Below are 16,392 nucleotides of genomic sequence, written 5' to 3'. Positions count from 1 at the left end.
GATCTCTTAATAAAAAAGTGTGACAAATTAATCTTAAAATTGGTTCTTAAAAATATAATTTATTGTCAAAATAGTATTTGAACATTACAATTTAATAATAAAATGATCTCATAAATTTAGTTACACAACTAATCTATCACACTTTTTACATATTTTAAGATTAAATTTGATTTTCTTTTTTATTTTTCATTAATTAATTTATCGCCATTTTGTAATTTCAGGAACTAAAATAAACATTTTAGTAGGAGAAACTTTAGTTTCTTGGAAATCTTAGCGGAAAACTTTAGTTTCTCATCCTTAATATCCAATTTAAAAAATTAACATTCATTTATAGGAAATGATGTTTTCTCAAAAAAATTTAAACATTTTTCCACAAAAACTATCTAAAAATATCATATTATTCACAATAATAAAAATATCACATAATTCTTTAATTTTTTAAAAAAATATTTAAATATTTTTAATAGTGACAAACACATTTTATTAAGCATGAAAAAAAAAATGTAACGCTACCAAACTCCCCAATATAGTTACGGTTGAACAACAATGAGCATTAAACTGAATTGAAATTGCACCACATCGACAAAAGCAGCACACTTGCACAGTGTCATGTTCATTGATGCACACACACTAGTGAAGTTGTGAAGCCTAGAAAAGAATTATATATTATCATCCTTTTGAAATTTGAAGTTGAACACTATCTTCCTCACCTCTGGATCTGATCTGAGCACGGTGCCATGGATCGGTTGCTGAAAGCGGCGAGAGCCTCTGGTTCTCTCAACCTCTCCAATCGATCCCTCACGTAAGCCATAGCCAACTCTCTCCACTGCTCCATTCACTTCTACGCCGTCGTTTTATTCTTCCTTTTGTTTCCATTCATTCGTGCATTGTTTTCGTTGTTCTTTCGATTTGCAGTGAAATTCCCGACGAGGTTTACCGGAATCTGGAGGGCCTCGGCGGCGGAGACGACAAGTGGTGGGAGGTACTGTTCCTTTCAAAATTGAACTGAAACGTCGTTTAGGAAAATGGAATGAAATTTGAAATGAAATGATACGGAATGGAATTTACGCATTGAAAAAAAATTTATTAGGAAAATGGAATGGAATTTACGCATTGAAAAAAAATTTATCAGGAAAATGGAATTGAATTTGAAATGAAATGGAATTAAATGAAAGGAAATGGAATTTACAGGCTGTGAAGCTTGTTCTGGTTTGCAATAGCATAGAATAATTTTGATTAGGAAAATGGAGTGAAAATTGAAATGAAATGGAATGAAATTTACAGGCAGTGGAGCTTCAGAAGCTTATTCTGGCTCACAATAGCATTGCATCGTTGAAGGAAGATCTGAGAAATTTGCCTTTTCTTGCTGTGTTGAATCTTAGCCACAACTCTCTTTCTCAGCTTCCAGCTGCTATTGGAGAGTGAGTTTTTGTAATGTTTGAGTTTTGGTTGTTTAACCTGTATGGTTTTCAGTTTGAAAATTTGATTCTGGTTCACAGGCTGCCTCAGTTGAAGATGTTGGATGTTTCATTCAATTCAATAGTTAACATACCAGAGGAGATTGGATCGGCTATGTCGCTTGTGAAGTATGCTGAATTATGTGTTATTTTTTCATAGGTTGATTGATTTTAGAAAGTTTACTTTCCTTTTTGTACTTACTCTGTTTGCATTTGTGCCTTGCAAACCGCTCGGCTTTTGCATTTATTTGTTTAGGCTTGATTGTTCAAATAATCAGCTCACGGAACTTCCTAGCTCGCTTGGAAGATGCTTAGAATTGTCAGACTTAAAGGTAATAACCATGTCTTGCTGAAAGTCTGGAACTTATTGGTGTAGATGTTGGTTGAGTGGTTGCCTTATGCTGCTTATCTGACAAAAGGGGTTTGTTCAAATTGTGCTTGTGATTATTATGAATTAAACCTTGAAATGCTATCAAATTTATTTATTTATTTAAATGACTATAAATGGAATTTGATTGTGGTAACCCATTAGAAAGTATAGATACAACATGGAGCATTGATATGTTCTGACAAATTTTTAAAATTATGGCACATGAAACATCTATAACTCAAAAATATAAAATTAGTATAACATCTGCATAAAACACAAGCCTTAAATCGAAAGGGAGAATCAGTGTTTTAAAAGTGAGCATGATTCATTGTAGGCATAATAAAATGTTATAAGTATATGTAAGTATTGTGATATTCTCATCTGTATTATTGGAATAAAAGTGTAACATATAGAAGAAAAAAGAATGGGATGCAGCTACTTCTTTGAAGTGATCATGCTTCTTTAGGGCCCCACTTTGTTCTATGTTAATGTTAGAAAGCACATACTGATTTATAACAGTGAGATACTTCTTAGATCAGTATCCAAAGTTAAAACTACATTATAAATAATGGAGAGTGAATTTTCTTTAGGATGCATGATTAAGGAAGGAGTTTCCCTTGTGATAAAAACAGTGATGTACCACAATTTGTTGGCTAAATTTTTTCTTGTTTCAAAAGGATTTGTTCAATTCCTGTTACTGGCACTGATATTTGTACCAACTCTTTATTCATATAATAATCATGCACATGCTATTTGATGAAATGAGGCTTATGACTCTCTTTTTGCAGGGATCAAACAATCTTATTACAAGTTTGCCAGAAGATTTAGCAAATTGTTCCAAATTGTCTAAACTAGATATGGAGGTAGTAATTAGTAGCAAAACTTAGTATATTAATTGACAGCAAACATCTTAAACCTTAAAAAATTTAAGATTTTATTCTATTAACCAGTGCTCTTACTACATTATCTTTTTTGTCTTCGCCAGGGGAACAAGCTAACAGTGATATCTGAAAATCTCATTTCATCATGGACCATGCTTACTGAATTCAATGCATGTAAGGTCCTTTGTTCTCTAAAGTCACATGTATTGTATCAATTAACTATATCATTCCTATTTGTAAATCCTTTGATTTGGTAAACCTGTTTCCATTGTTATCCTTGCTGCAGCAAAAAATTTGCTGAATGGGATACCAACCAGCATTGGAGGCCTTTCACGTCTAATTCGTGTTTACGTTCATCAAAACAGTGAGTTCTATAAACAAGGGTCTACTTTTTCTTGTCTTTTTGGTTTCTACATTTTTCATTCTGACTTAGAAATGGTATGTGTCTATTCCTGTAGGAATATCAGCAATCCCTTCATCAATCATTGGTTGTCATTCACTTACAGAGCTTTATTTGGGGTCAAATTCTAACCTATCCTGATACAAGTCTTCATATTATTAAAAGCATAATGCATTTTTTTTTCTTTCTACTTAAAACATCTGCACTTCTGATACATATTATGTTTTTTTTTCCTCTCAATTTAGGAATAACAATATTTCTACATTACCAGTGGAGATAGGGGCCCTTTCTCGCCTTGGGACTTTAGATCTTCACTCTAACCAGGTAGGTAATAGAGTGCTTAGAAACACTATTTTAGGGGAAATAATCTATAATCTATTTTTAAAGCTCTCTCTACTCTTCAGAAGCTAACAAAAAAACGATTATTTTTCCAAATCATGCTAATTGAAATACACACAAAAAATGATGAAATTATTTGTTCATAATTACTTCTATTATGTATGGAAAGAGCTCTTGTTTGTATAATTTTGTTGGCAATAATAAGTATATTGCAATTTTCTTCTTCTGATGCTTTGTTCTCTTCTCCCTCAATAGTTGATTATTAATTCAATTGCTTATTGATTTTGTGTATTAACAGCTGAAGGACTATCCAGTAGAGGCATGCAAATTGAGTCTTTTAGTCTTGGATCTTTCTAATAATTCTTTGAGTGGGTTACCCCCTGAAATGGGTAAGGTCAGCAAGATAAGTATAATTTTCTTTATTTTTGAAAAAAAAAACAATTGTATGTAATTAATGAGAACAGTATAAAAGTTTGTACAGAAAATATAAAGGAATATAATTTTTTTACCTCAACTCTTTATACTGATTTCAAGTGATAAAATTGTAAAAACAGTGCTACATTCCCTGTGATAAAGAGTTATAAATAAACAATAATTTCAGATGCTGGATCTGGGCATGATTTATTATTCTTCTCAATGTAGACAATTCTCTTCACTGACATTGAATCTCTACCTTTTGTTTCTTGTTTAGGCAAGATGACTACATTGAGGAAACTTCTGCTTAGTGGAAATCCTATGAGAACTCTTCGAAGGTACAGGAAATTATTTAGTCCTTTCTGAGCTCAACATTTATATTTATATGTTTCTTTTTTTTCACTTATGTTTTTTCTCACCAGCTCATTAGTATCTGGACCTACACCAGCATTACTGAAATTTCTCCGAAGCAGACTTTCTGAAGATGAAGGTATCTTACAATGTTAGCTGCATTATGCGTATAACTTAAATTTGACTCTGTTCTTGATGTTAGATATGATATTTTAAAATTCTTCTGCAGATTCTGAAGCAGTAACCACAACAAAAGAGGTGATCGCAATGGCTACCCGATTGTCTATCACTTCAAAGGTGTTGCATCTCTTGAAAAGGAAAATATTCATTCCATAGATTCAATAAATTTCTTTTTTATGATAAACTGTTTGTAGTCTGTGTCAGTGCGTTGATATCGCTGTGTGCATTAATTGCATATACAAAATATACTAGTGCCAATTAGTTGCTTGAAATTACTCAGTTTTTCCAAGTAACTCATTCTGTATTCTGCTAATAGAGGCTACTAGGTGATATTTACTTCTTTTTTAAACAAGCAGATGATACTTAAATATTCTAGTGCAAATTCAACTATCAAATTCAGGCACATGGCATTGTGCTTATACCAGGAAAAATGGGACAAAATCAAGTTCTTTTTTTGTTTTTTTTATATCTTTTGGTTAGAGAATTTGGTTAATTTCTTGACAATTTAGGAGTCTTTTTGGGATAAAAATAACAAAGAAAGATGAGTATGTTTGTTATCTACCAATCATTAAGTTGATTACATTGTAGTTTGACAATGGGTTCATTAATGTTATTATATTGTTCTGAGATGTGTAATCACATTATAAACTAACAAACGAATCCATATACCTTCGTTAAAGTTTCATTCAAATGTTTAGATAGACGTTCATTTCCTCACTAATTGCCCATCTATTTATAACTGTGTTCAGGAACTTTCTATGGAAGGGCTGGGGTTGAGTGCTGTGCCATCAGAAGTATGGGAATCAGGGGAGGTGATAAAACTTAATCTTTCCAGAAACTCCATCCAGGAGTTGCCGGTTGAACTTTCTTCTTGTGTTTCCCTCCAGGTTAAACCTTATCTTCTGGTTTTATTTCCTGTAAGATGCTGTAATAAGTTAGCAACCATTATCTCCTGGTACAGATGGACATTATCATTGTCTTTGTTGAGTGAAAAGGAACGCGTGACATATTATCAGTATATTAGGAGTCATAAGTAGAAGGATTGTAATTTATTTACATTATTATCAGTATATTTTTCTGTGCACTAAATAAGCACTATAATATTATTATTTACATTTTTTTTCTTTGTAATTATGCTATTTTTGTGCCTGTGCTGATATTTTACAACAGAAAATAATCATAATGATCCTTAACTTTCCTCTAAATCAGAAGGAAAATGGTTTTTTGCCATTATTTTCATTTTCTTTGTATAAAGTAAAATATTTCTTATATGGTAAACCCTTTTCTTTCTGTTGAGTGATTATTTCATGAAGATTCATGCTCAAAGCTATTCATGGATCTATTAATGGTGATATGTTTCCAGATTTAGTGATAATTTGTTAATTGATTAATGTTTGAGGCTTGGGAAAATTACTTAGATATTATGGTCATAAATTGACCTGCTGCTGATTTGAAAATGCTCTATTAATTCTCTGTGTATTGTGCTCTTTCCAGACATTGATTTTATCTAAGAATCAAATTAAAGAGTGGCCAGGTTCAATTCTTAAATCACTTTCGAGCCTTTCATGTTTGAAGCTGGATAACAATCCCCTCAAACAGGTAACGACTAATGATTTGAGAACTTCTCTCTATTAATTTTCTTATAAAATGAATAATGGTGTCAAAATGTATATAGAACTGTTGCAGGACATAATACTTTATAAATAGTTAATATGGTTTTTCCAGTTGTAAAATCCATATAAATAGTTGTTTTTCTCTTCCATTGGTGGTCATTGCTTTTGGAATGATTTATAAAGTTATCTTAACATAAATAAAAAGGGCAATGTATGTTTTAATTCCTTCATAGTTGTATCATTGACAAGTTGAATTCTTTCTTTTTCTCTTTACTAAACAACAGTACTATTAATTTCCAATAACATAAATAACTCTTCTATAAGGCAGGTATCGAAAGGTAATCAACGGCCAAAATGGTTAGTTGTTAGAACTTCTCAAAATTTCTTATGGTTAGATTTTTTATAATAGGGATTTACTCTGCTGCGTGCAATGAAACATTTTTAGATATTATTTTTCCTCATTATTTATCAGAGATGATAGTGGCAGAAATCCTAACAGTAATATGAAATTTCTTAGTTCACATGCTTATATTCTCTGCTATAAATTCAAATGAGATGTATGATATGACTGACCATATCTGTCATTTGAACAATAGATACCTTTGGATGGCTTTGAAGTGGTGCCTAAGCTTCAGATCCTGGATCTAAGTGGTAATGCAGCTTCATTACTAGATGTACCTGCATTTTCTAGTTTGCCATACCTGCAAGAGCTTTACCTAAGGTTGGTTACCTGAAATCTATGGCAAGTGTAAGAAGAGAACTTCACACACATACACAGAGATTTAACTTTCATATTCTCCTTTATCTTCTTGGGAGCTTGTGCTAAACTTTTTCATCACAACACTAACAGGAGAATGAGGCTCAGTGAAGTCCCATCAGATATAGTGGGGCTGCAACAGCTACGGATCCTTGACTTGAGTCAGAATTCCCTTCAATCAATTCCAGTGGTAACATTTGTTTTTGGTAGAAAACAGGGATTAAGCATGTGTAACTGCTTGTTTATTTATATCCCAAGTTATGATAATATCCTTGAATTGATATTGTTTAGACAATGACTGTAACTTATTATAGTATTGTAAAGAGACCTGCAGTTATTCAACTTCAGTCTCAGTTAGTTTTAACTAGGATAGTTAGATTGTTAGTTAGTTAACAGCTGCTCAGTTATGACAGCTGTTAATTAGTTGTGACAGCTGATCTAATATCAGTTCTGTCTATAAATACAAAGATCTATATTCAAGTCAAGTGGTTGATGAAAACTCACTTTCACTTTCTCAGATTTCTTTTCTCTTTAGGTTCTCAAAATATCTTCTCTTAGAATTCTGTTATGGTATCTGGTGCTTGGTAAGATCAACAATGGTTGCTCAAAACAACTCGTTCATTACTTCTTCTTTTCCTAATTTCATTTCTCACAAGCTCGATGATTTGACCTTCCTGCTATGGCGCCAACAGGTTGAACCTATTATCAAATCTCATCGACTTCAGCGTTTTGTGGCAAATCCACAAATTCCCCTGCAATTTCTCACTGAAGCAGATCACACAGTTGGAATAAAAAATCCTGCATATGAAGCTTGGGAACAGCAGGATCAAGTTCTCCTCACATGGCTTCAATCGATGCTTTCATCATTGATTTTATCTTGTGTTCTCAGATGCGTTCATTCCTATGAAGTATGGGAAAGGATTCACAATTATTTTCTCAAGCAAACAAGAGTCACGGTGCGTCAATTGCGCACAGAATTAAGAGTTACGATACTCAGAGGAAAATTGATGCGAGAATTTTTGCTTCAAATCAAACAGATCTCTGACTCTCTTGCCTCAGTTGGAAGTCCTATCATGCTTCAGGAGCATGTCGATTCAATACTTGAAGGACTCCCACCTGATTATGACTCAGTTATTTCTGTCATTGAAAGCAAGTTCGAACCTCTACCAATTGCGGAGGTAGAAGCACTTCTTTTAGCTCACGAAGCGCGTCTGAACAAGTTTCACAAATAAACGCTTGCTGATTCTCCTTCAATTAACTACACACAAGTAAACCCTAAGTCTTTCTCGTCGCATGGCTTCGATAGCTACATGGTGCCAAACAAGAACTTTCAACAATCGGAACCTGAAAGTTTCTCCCATTATCAGGGTGGTTCTAGCCGTAGTGATGGTTTTAACCGCAGCAGTGGCCGTTGCAGTGGCGGCCAAGGCCATGGTGGTGGGCGGTTCGCTAATTTCCAATGTCAAGTGTGCTGAAATATGGCCACACTGCATCAGTTTGTCATGATCGCTATGACCAGCACTATCAACCAAGTTCAACTTTGGTTCTTCATTACCTTACTAGTCAGAATTCTTCTTAGAATTATTCAAGTCAGTCGCAGAACAACTTCAATTCTGGCTATGGACAGAATAACACTAGTTCAGGGCAGAACTATGCTGCTTCTCGCCCTTCTAATTTGGAATAGGTGTACAACCGTCGACAACTATCAAAATCCTCCCAGTGCTATCCTGATTCGGGTGCTTCTTTCCATGTTACTGGAGAATCTCAGAATATCCAGCAAATAGAACCTTTTGAAGGCCCTGACCAGATTTTCATTGGCAATGCTCAAGGTCTGCCAATTACTTCCTCTAGATTTTCTACTTTTATTTTTCCTAATAATTCCAAAGTGTCTTTGTCTCTCAATCATCTTTTACATGTGCCTTGCATCACTAAAAATCTTATTCGTGCCAGTAAATTTGCTAGGGACAATGGTGTTTACTTTGAGTTTCATTCTAATTATTGTGCTGTGAAATCCCAGGTTACCAATGAGGTCTTGCTTCAAGGCAGTGTTGGTCCTGATGGTCTCTACAGTTTCTCCAACATTCAGTTTCAGAACTCTTCTTCTTGTTCTGCCTCTTGTTGTCTTTTCTTAGAATGTGGGTTTGGGCCTAACTCGACCCACATTCTAAGATGGTATCAGAACCTATTCTAGATCCATGCAAAGGGTCACTCATCATTTATCCATGCATCAAGTCCAAAAGTGTTGGGTATGATGGGGTGTATTGGGAAAAACTCAAGTTCCACATTGGCTAGAGATAAGGTCAAGATAGAGTATATAAGTGAGGGGCAACCTTCATCCTATGAGCTAGCTTTTGGAGTTGAGTTAGGCCCAAACCCCCATTCTGAGATCTTTCTAGTTCTGAAAATTCAACTGTAAATCCATTGCAATTTAACACCAAAATTAAAAGCCTACAAACTGACTGGGGAGGGGATTTTGCATTGTTGAACTTGGTCTCACTTTGTTGCATCATGCTTCTTTACCTCTGAAATTTTGGGATTTTGCATTTACAACTGCGGTTTATCTCATCAATAAACTACCCACAGCCTCTTTAAATTTCTCTATTCCATATCATGTTCTGTTTAACAAATTCTCTGACTATAACTTCCTCAAAACTTTTGGATGTGCTTGTTTTCCCTTGCTCAGACCCTATAACAGTCACAAATTGGACTTCAGATCTCAAGAATGCCTTTTCTTGGGTTATTCAACTTCTCATAAAGGCTATAAGTGTCTTTCTCCTTCCGGCAGACTATTCATATCCAAAGATGTCCTTTTTAATGAGTCCAAGTTTCCTTATGCTGAACTGTTTGAATCCACTTGTTCTCTTAGTCAGTCTTTGTCATCCCCTACTTCTTTCAATTTTCCCTCAATACCTATTATACCTAATGTTCAGAATAATATTCAGAACTCCTCTACTTCTCATCCTCACACAAATGCTTCTTCTGCATCTCATCATTTACCCAACTCACCCTCTGATCAGTCTCCTCCTGATCAATCTTCCTCTTCCTCTGATCAGTCTCTTACTACTCATTCTCAGCATGTTCAGTCAGCTCATCTTTCTGCTGACTTTGCAGTCTCTGTTGACACCCCTGTTTCTGCTTCTCCTAGCCCTGTATTGAGAAGAATCCAAATCCCACATTGGCTACAGATAGTGCCAAGATATAGTATATAAGTGGGGGGCAACCCTCACCCTTTGAGCTAGTTTTTGGTGTTGAGTTAGGTCCAAACCCACATTATAAGAACCTGTATCCTCCTCTGTGGACACTGCATCTTCTCCCTCCCAAACCAGCAAATATTCATCCAATGCAAACCAGATCAAAATCTGGTATACATCAACCCAGAATTCATCCTACACTTCTTCTAGCTCACTGTGAACCAACCAGTGTGAAGCAAGCATTGACTGATCCTAATTGGAAATTAGCTATGCAACAAGAATATGATGCTCTTATGAAGAATACTACTTGAGACTTAGTGCCTCTCCCACCTGATAGGAAGGCAATTGGCTGGAAATGGGTTTTTCAACTGAAAGAAAATGCTGATGGTTTAATAAACAAGTTTAAGGCTCGATTTGTTGCAAAGGGGTTCAACCAAGTTCAAGGATTTGATTTTTCTCCTGTGGTGAAGCCTGTCACCATCAGACTTATCCTTACCTTGGCTGTTATTAATCAGTGGAAACTATTTCAGTTAGATGTTAACAATGCCTTTCTGAATGGGCTTCTCAATGAGAGTGTCTACATGTCTCAACCTCCAGGTTTTAAAGACTCTAATTCTTCATTGGTCTGGAGACTGAATAGGGCTTTGTATGGTCTCAAGCAAGCTCCTAGGGAATGGTTTGAGAGGCTGCAGTTTACTCTTATTCAGTTTGGTTTTGTAGCTAGTAAACATGATCCTTCTTTGTTCATCTACGCAGCCTCAGTTTATCTTTTGGTCTATGTGGATGACATTATTATCTCCGGCAGCTCCATTCAATTGATTCAACAGCTCACCTCTCAACTTAATGCAAAGTTTTCTCTCAAACAACTTGGTCAACTTGATTATTTTGTTGGGATTGAAGTCAAGACTTTATCTGATAGTTCTCTATTACTTACACAGAGCAAATATATTAGAGATCTCTTACAGAAAACTAATATGACACAGGCACAAGTTATTTCTTCCCCTACGACTTCAAGCTGCAAGCTCACTACAACAGGCTCAGATTTGTTTACTGATCCTACCATGTATCGTTCAGTGGTAGGTGCCTTGCAGTACTTGACTATAACTAGACCAGTGATAAGCTTTGCTGTAAACAAAGTCTGCCAATTCATGCCAAATCCTTTGGATACTCATTGGGCTGCAGTGAAAATAATTCTACGGTATTTAAAAGGCATGGTTCTTTATGGTCTTCATTTACGACCTGCAGCTTTGGGTCAACCTTACTCTATTAGAGCTCTTTGTGATGCTGATTGGCATCAGACACTGATGATAGATGTTCTACTTCTGGTGCGCAGCTATATACTTTGGTCCTAATCTCATATCCTGGTGGTCTCCCAAGCAGAAAGTTGTTGCAAGATCCAGCACAGAGGCCGAGTACAGAAGTCTAGCTGAAACCACCGCAGAAATTTCTTGGATCAAGACCTTGTTAACTGAATTAGGAGTACCATTCATAACTCCTGTGATATTGTGATAATCAAAGCACCTTGGCACTCACTCATAATCCAGTACTTCATGCAAGAACAAAGCATATGAAGATTGATATCTTTTTTGTTCATGAAAATGTGCTCACCAAGCAATTGATTGTTCATCGTATTCCTGCTCTTGATCAATGGGCAGATGCACTCAGCAAACCTCTCTCTCCAGCCAGATTTGTTTTTCTTCGAGGCAAACTCAATGTAATTGAGACTTTGTCAAAGTCTCAACCACCTTGAGTTTGAGGGGGGGTATTAGAGTATTGTAAAGAGACCTGTAGTTATTCAACTGCAGTCTCAGTTAGTTTTAACTAAGATAGTTAGATTGTTAATTAGTTAACAGCTTTTCAGTTATGACAGCTGTTAGTTGTGACAGCTGATCTAATATCAGTTCTGTCTATAAATACAAAGATGTATACTCAAGTCAAGTGGTTGAAGAAAACTCACTTTCACTTTCTCAGATTTCTTTCCTCTTTAGGTTCTGAAAATATCTTCTCTTAGAATCCTGTTATAGCTTAGGGTCCAGCAACTTGTATGTATGCCTCTTGAATTCTGATCATATAAAAGTTCATATTGGCTTGAAAGTAACTTTTTAGTGTCCACTTATTTTCCTCTCAACCTTGAAAAGCCGCTTGCCATTTTGTTGGTATTTTTCATGTCAAAATGCTGTTCTTATTTTCTATTATAGATAATGTATTTTTACAGTAGCAAGTTCATAAAATTGGATTTTTGTCTACTATAGACTGATGATTGAAGAGAAATGTTACAGTTCAATATTTACCTCTGGTGAATTCCTTATCATACCCCCGTAAATTATTAGTGATCAGAGAGCAGACTAACTTACATGAATAGTTTGACCTCTAAAGGTTGAGTCATATAGATGCAGACACACATGCAAACTCAGCTCCTAAAACTTGTCTAATAGACACTCACACTACGAACTATTTAATAAATGCTAAATTTTTTTTTTTTTTTTTTTTCATTTGCTTACCTATGAACTTGTTTTCAGGGGTTAAAAGATCTCACTTCTCTCAAGGAACTCGACCTATCTAATAACAACATCTCAGTCCTTCTGCCCGAGCTGGTGAGAAACAATCCCTCTCTCAAAAGACAAGAGAGGAGAGCTGGTCATTTTGTTGACCTAACTAGCAAGTCCCAACAGATATGTATAAGCAATCATTTAAGTTGAATCCAAACAGTATAGATTAAGGAAAAAATAATAATTAACATGATAAAAAAATGTGCATAATTAGTTCAAAAGATTTAAGTTTAAAATTAAGGGTGGGGGGGGGGGGGCAAAGTTAAAAAACGGAAATGACATGTGTCATTCTTTAAAGTAGAAGGTACACTTGAGAGTGGATTCTAATTTAAAATATGAGTGATGTCATTTCTTTATTGTGAATAGTTCTCATACAAATGTATTTTGAGAAATATGGGGTGCTATAGGTCTCCATGTTGGGCATGTAAAAAAGTTAACAAGGAAAATTTGATAGAATTTATTGTCTCAGTGTCCACGCGGTAACTTTTATCATCTGCATTTGTGCTATAACTTTCCTTCATTGCATTTATTTCAAGAAATTTATTTGATCAGGGTTTGCTGGAGCCAAGCCTACAGGCACTGAGACTTGATGGGAATCCTCTCAGAAGGTAGCCTCCCCCTGCCCCGACCTTTCCTTGTGCTTTCTCAAAATAGAGAACTATTTTTTGACAACAATAATCTGGGTTTTATAAGTATTATTGGTGTTCACATGTTTAGTATTAGGGTTAAATTACACAATTATACCCATATAGCTTAGCTTTTTCTCAACTTACTCTCTAAATTTTGTCTCATTAAATCCTCCTGAGTTTTGAATTAGAGTGCAAAATGTTAAAATTTGTCAGCTTCGCTTAATTTAACTAGAGTTTTAGAGTTAGTAAATTGAAGTAGTGTTAAACTGCGAAGGGTAAGGTGTAATTACCCTTGGTATTCGCTAAGATTTTACTTGACCAACTTGACTCCTGCAAAAGTAAAACGCTATGCAGCTTAAGTTCCCAATAAAGCAGAAACAAAATATAAAGATATGCTAGATCTCTAGACATGTGATGCGGAAAGCAGGGTGTCGAAATTGAACTGATAAGTGGATAATGTTTCTTTACTTGTTTCAGCATTCGAAGAACTGTCTTGGATAGAGGAACTAAAGCTGTTCTGCAATATTTGAAGGACAAATTGCCAGAGCAAGAGCAATAGTATTTTTAGTTTTTTCCCTCCTTTGAAAGGGTTGTGCTTGACATGAACAGCAATATTTAAAGTGTCCAATTTTTTTTTCTAGGTGTCACATTCTTTCCGTGACATACTGACATGTTGATACAGTTTTTTTTTTTTTCCCTCAGCTGTCTGTGTTTGCGCTTTATTTTGTTCAATTCTTCTTCCCTGTGGTTACCTCTGCTTTTGTGTGCTATTTCATGTAACTCATTTTTTACGGTTTGAATGTTTAACATTACAAACTAATTTGCATGGCTTGATTTGATTTCCCCAGGATTTATGTAGTATACATATCTATTCTTGAGTTATATAATACTAGCTTTGTACCTTAATACAAGACTTTTTTTTTTAATTAATTCACACACTTTAAAAAAATTAGTTAATTCCTATTAAAATAATTAGTTAACTTAGTAGCATTAATTTTATTTATAATTTTTACTCCACTTAATTACATTTTATATGTAAAGAAGGATAAAATATAAAGTTATAAACTAATTGTCATTCTTTGAGTATTTAATTGATTGAATTTAATTTATTTTAAAAGAATGATATGATTTAATTAGTTTCTATGCGGTATTATTGAATTTAGTGACCATTTGATTTAGAATTAAAGGAGAATAGGATAAAATTGATTTTTAAAGAAATGATGATGTGACAATTTGATAATATTAATGTGACATTTATATGTTGATATGACATTAATACTTAAAATTTATAGAATTATGAAGTTTAGGAATTAAAATTGTACAATCATCATACTTTTAGTATCAAGTTACATATTTCATTTTCTTTCATTTTTTTTATTTTTGTTTATTTATTTTATTTTGTATTTTTATTATTTTTAAATTGATGTCTACGGTGGACTAACGTGATTTTCGAGGGATCACTTTTATCTATCATTGGATTAATCTGGTCTCATGATCATAATACTGTATACATCCTTCCACATAGGATTACAACATCCTCCATAGCCCCTCGCAGCTTGTCGTGCCATGTGCAGCACACACACATCGTTGGGCCTAAAAGTGTGTTCGATCTCGCCCACGAACCCTTCCGGGTAATTGATTCAAGTCAAGCTCCAACAAAGCAAGTGAAACCTGTGTTTCAACTTCACAAGGTTCTCAAGTTTAAACTATCACCTGATTCTGAATTCAGATAGTCACAGCTGAGAAGGCCAAATGAATTTAATAAAACATGAGATCATGCGAATTGATGGCAATTTGTGTGTACCTTGCTGAACAATGACTTGTTCCCTTAGATTTTCTTTTAGATATGTATAGAGACCCTTTTTCAATATAGGTTACACTGTTCTTTGGTAGGAATACGTTTAAGGTACTTGCAGTTTATCAAAAAGTAAATTAAATATGGGTCCAATTCTTTATATCCCCCTTCATTTTTAACTAATATCATGCCTTACATGCTAAGCAAACTAAACTAGCCTATGAAACAAGCCGACAAAGGTTAAATTGTACTTGTTTTTAGTGGATAACTTTGCCCCATGAACCTCCAATTATAATCCAGGAAACCAAAATTTGAAAAAGAACAAAAGATCTGGATATGATTAAAATATCTATATTCCATTAATCTATTTGTAATGAAATTTCAAAATCATTCCCAATATCGTCTGTTTGCAACGTGATCTCAAAATCATTCTTAAGATTTTGGAGGAGGGTCGGATTTTAGTCACGGGTTTGTACAGTTACAAAGGCTAGAAAAGCGACCCAAGTCAAGTAGTCTTGTAGTAGCCATGTGAGGAATTTATTCCCTTACCTTCTTTTTGGTAATGAATGACTTTTTTTCGTAGAAAAAATTTAATCACAAAAACGCGTAAACTGTATTATCATTAAATTATTCATATAATATTGACTAGGGTAAGTGAATTGTTGGCATTTTGCTTGCTTTTAAATGAATTGTGATAACATTTTAAGAGTAATGATAATGGAAATGTGACTAAATTAAGAATTTTTTAATGCAATTAAAATTAAAAAATAACCTAAAATGGAAAAATGAAAAGAAAAAAAGAGGCAGCCATTTTTTTTAACTCAGGGTATTTTTACTTGAAAGTCAAAGATTAATCTCTTGAGATACTAAAATTTAAATAAATGACATATTCTGACATATTTTTTCATACATTAGTTTGATTTACATTTTGAATGTGATTTTTAGAAGCTAATAGTTATATATAACTTTCATATTCAAAACATGATTCCTCTTTTTTCAACGAGTTTTCAAATATGTTAAAAAAAATTATAAATCGAATTTGAATCACATACTTAAAAGAATGTAGTTATATGTTAGCTATATCACACTGTATATTGATATGGGTAAGCAAGGTTTGCTAAAGGATGAAACAAACCTAGTATACTTCTATACGTTCACATTTTGAAAATAAAAATTAAATTTGTATTTTAATATAATTCAATTGGAATAGTGGAAGGTTTGAAATTCGAATCTATATTGTGATTGGCATATGGCCGCTCCATGCCTTGTGTATCCTGTACTAAATATCCTTTCTTGCTAATGCATCTATGCTATTTTCAAATTTGAATCAAGATGTTAGATAGCATTGAGTATCTAGCTGGTAGCATATGGACAATTTGTGGTATTAGAAAAAGAGTGATGCCACCTTTATAATTGTCACACTTAGCATTGTATATCATGCAGAATCGGCATGTGACTCTGTTTCT

The 16,392-nt window shown here is 34.2% G+C and overlaps 1 protein-coding gene across 1 annotated transcript; it reads left to right on the top strand.

Annotated features, from left to right (window-relative positions):
• The first annotated feature begins 554 nt into the window (after positions 1–554).
• On the top strand, positions 555–13,961 carry LOC100788118 (plant intracellular Ras-group-related LRR protein 6). Its single transcript, XM_003540408.5, has 21 exons — positions 555–802; positions 916–982; positions 1,285–1,421; positions 1,500–1,586; positions 1,714–1,789; positions 2,616–2,690; positions 2,813–2,882; positions 2,995–3,072; positions 3,167–3,227; positions 3,354–3,432; positions 3,746–3,836; positions 4,139–4,199; positions 4,284–4,351; positions 4,442–4,509; positions 5,142–5,279; positions 5,887–5,991; positions 6,602–6,726; positions 6,856–6,952; positions 12,473–12,547; positions 13,055–13,110; positions 13,609–13,961. The coding sequence occupies exons 1-21, from the start codon at positions 738–740 to the stop codon at positions 13,688–13,690; spliced, it is 1,761 nt and encodes a 586-aa protein (XP_003540456.1). The 5' UTR covers positions 555–737; the 3' UTR covers positions 13,691–13,961.
• The last annotated feature ends 2,431 nt before the right edge of the window (positions 13,962–16,392 follow it).

Source organism: Glycine max, chromosome 12 (assembly GCF_000004515.6).
Source record: "Glycine max cultivar Williams 82 chromosome 12, Glycine_max_v4.0, whole genome shotgun sequence".
Taxonomy (NCBI): Eukaryota; Viridiplantae; Streptophyta; class Magnoliopsida; order Fabales; family Fabaceae; genus Glycine; species Glycine max.
The sequence above is the reverse complement of the archived record's forward strand: the minus strand, read 5'-3'. Positions and strand labels throughout refer to the sequence as shown.

Bases quoted from the DNA above. Each gene is read 5' to 3' on its own strand.
- LOC100788118 (XM_003540408.5), top strand. From the start codon at position 738: ATGGATCGGTTGCTGAAAGCGGCGAGAGCCTCTGGTTCTCTCAACCTC. The intron at 1,587-1,713 runs GTATGCTGAATT...TTATTTGTTTAG, and splicing joins TCGGCTATGTCGCTTGTGAA to GCTTGATTGTTCAAATAATC. The intron at 3,073-3,166 runs GTGAGTTCTATA...CTATTCCTGTAG, and splicing joins TGTTTACGTTCATCAAAACA to GAATATCAGCAATCCCTTCA.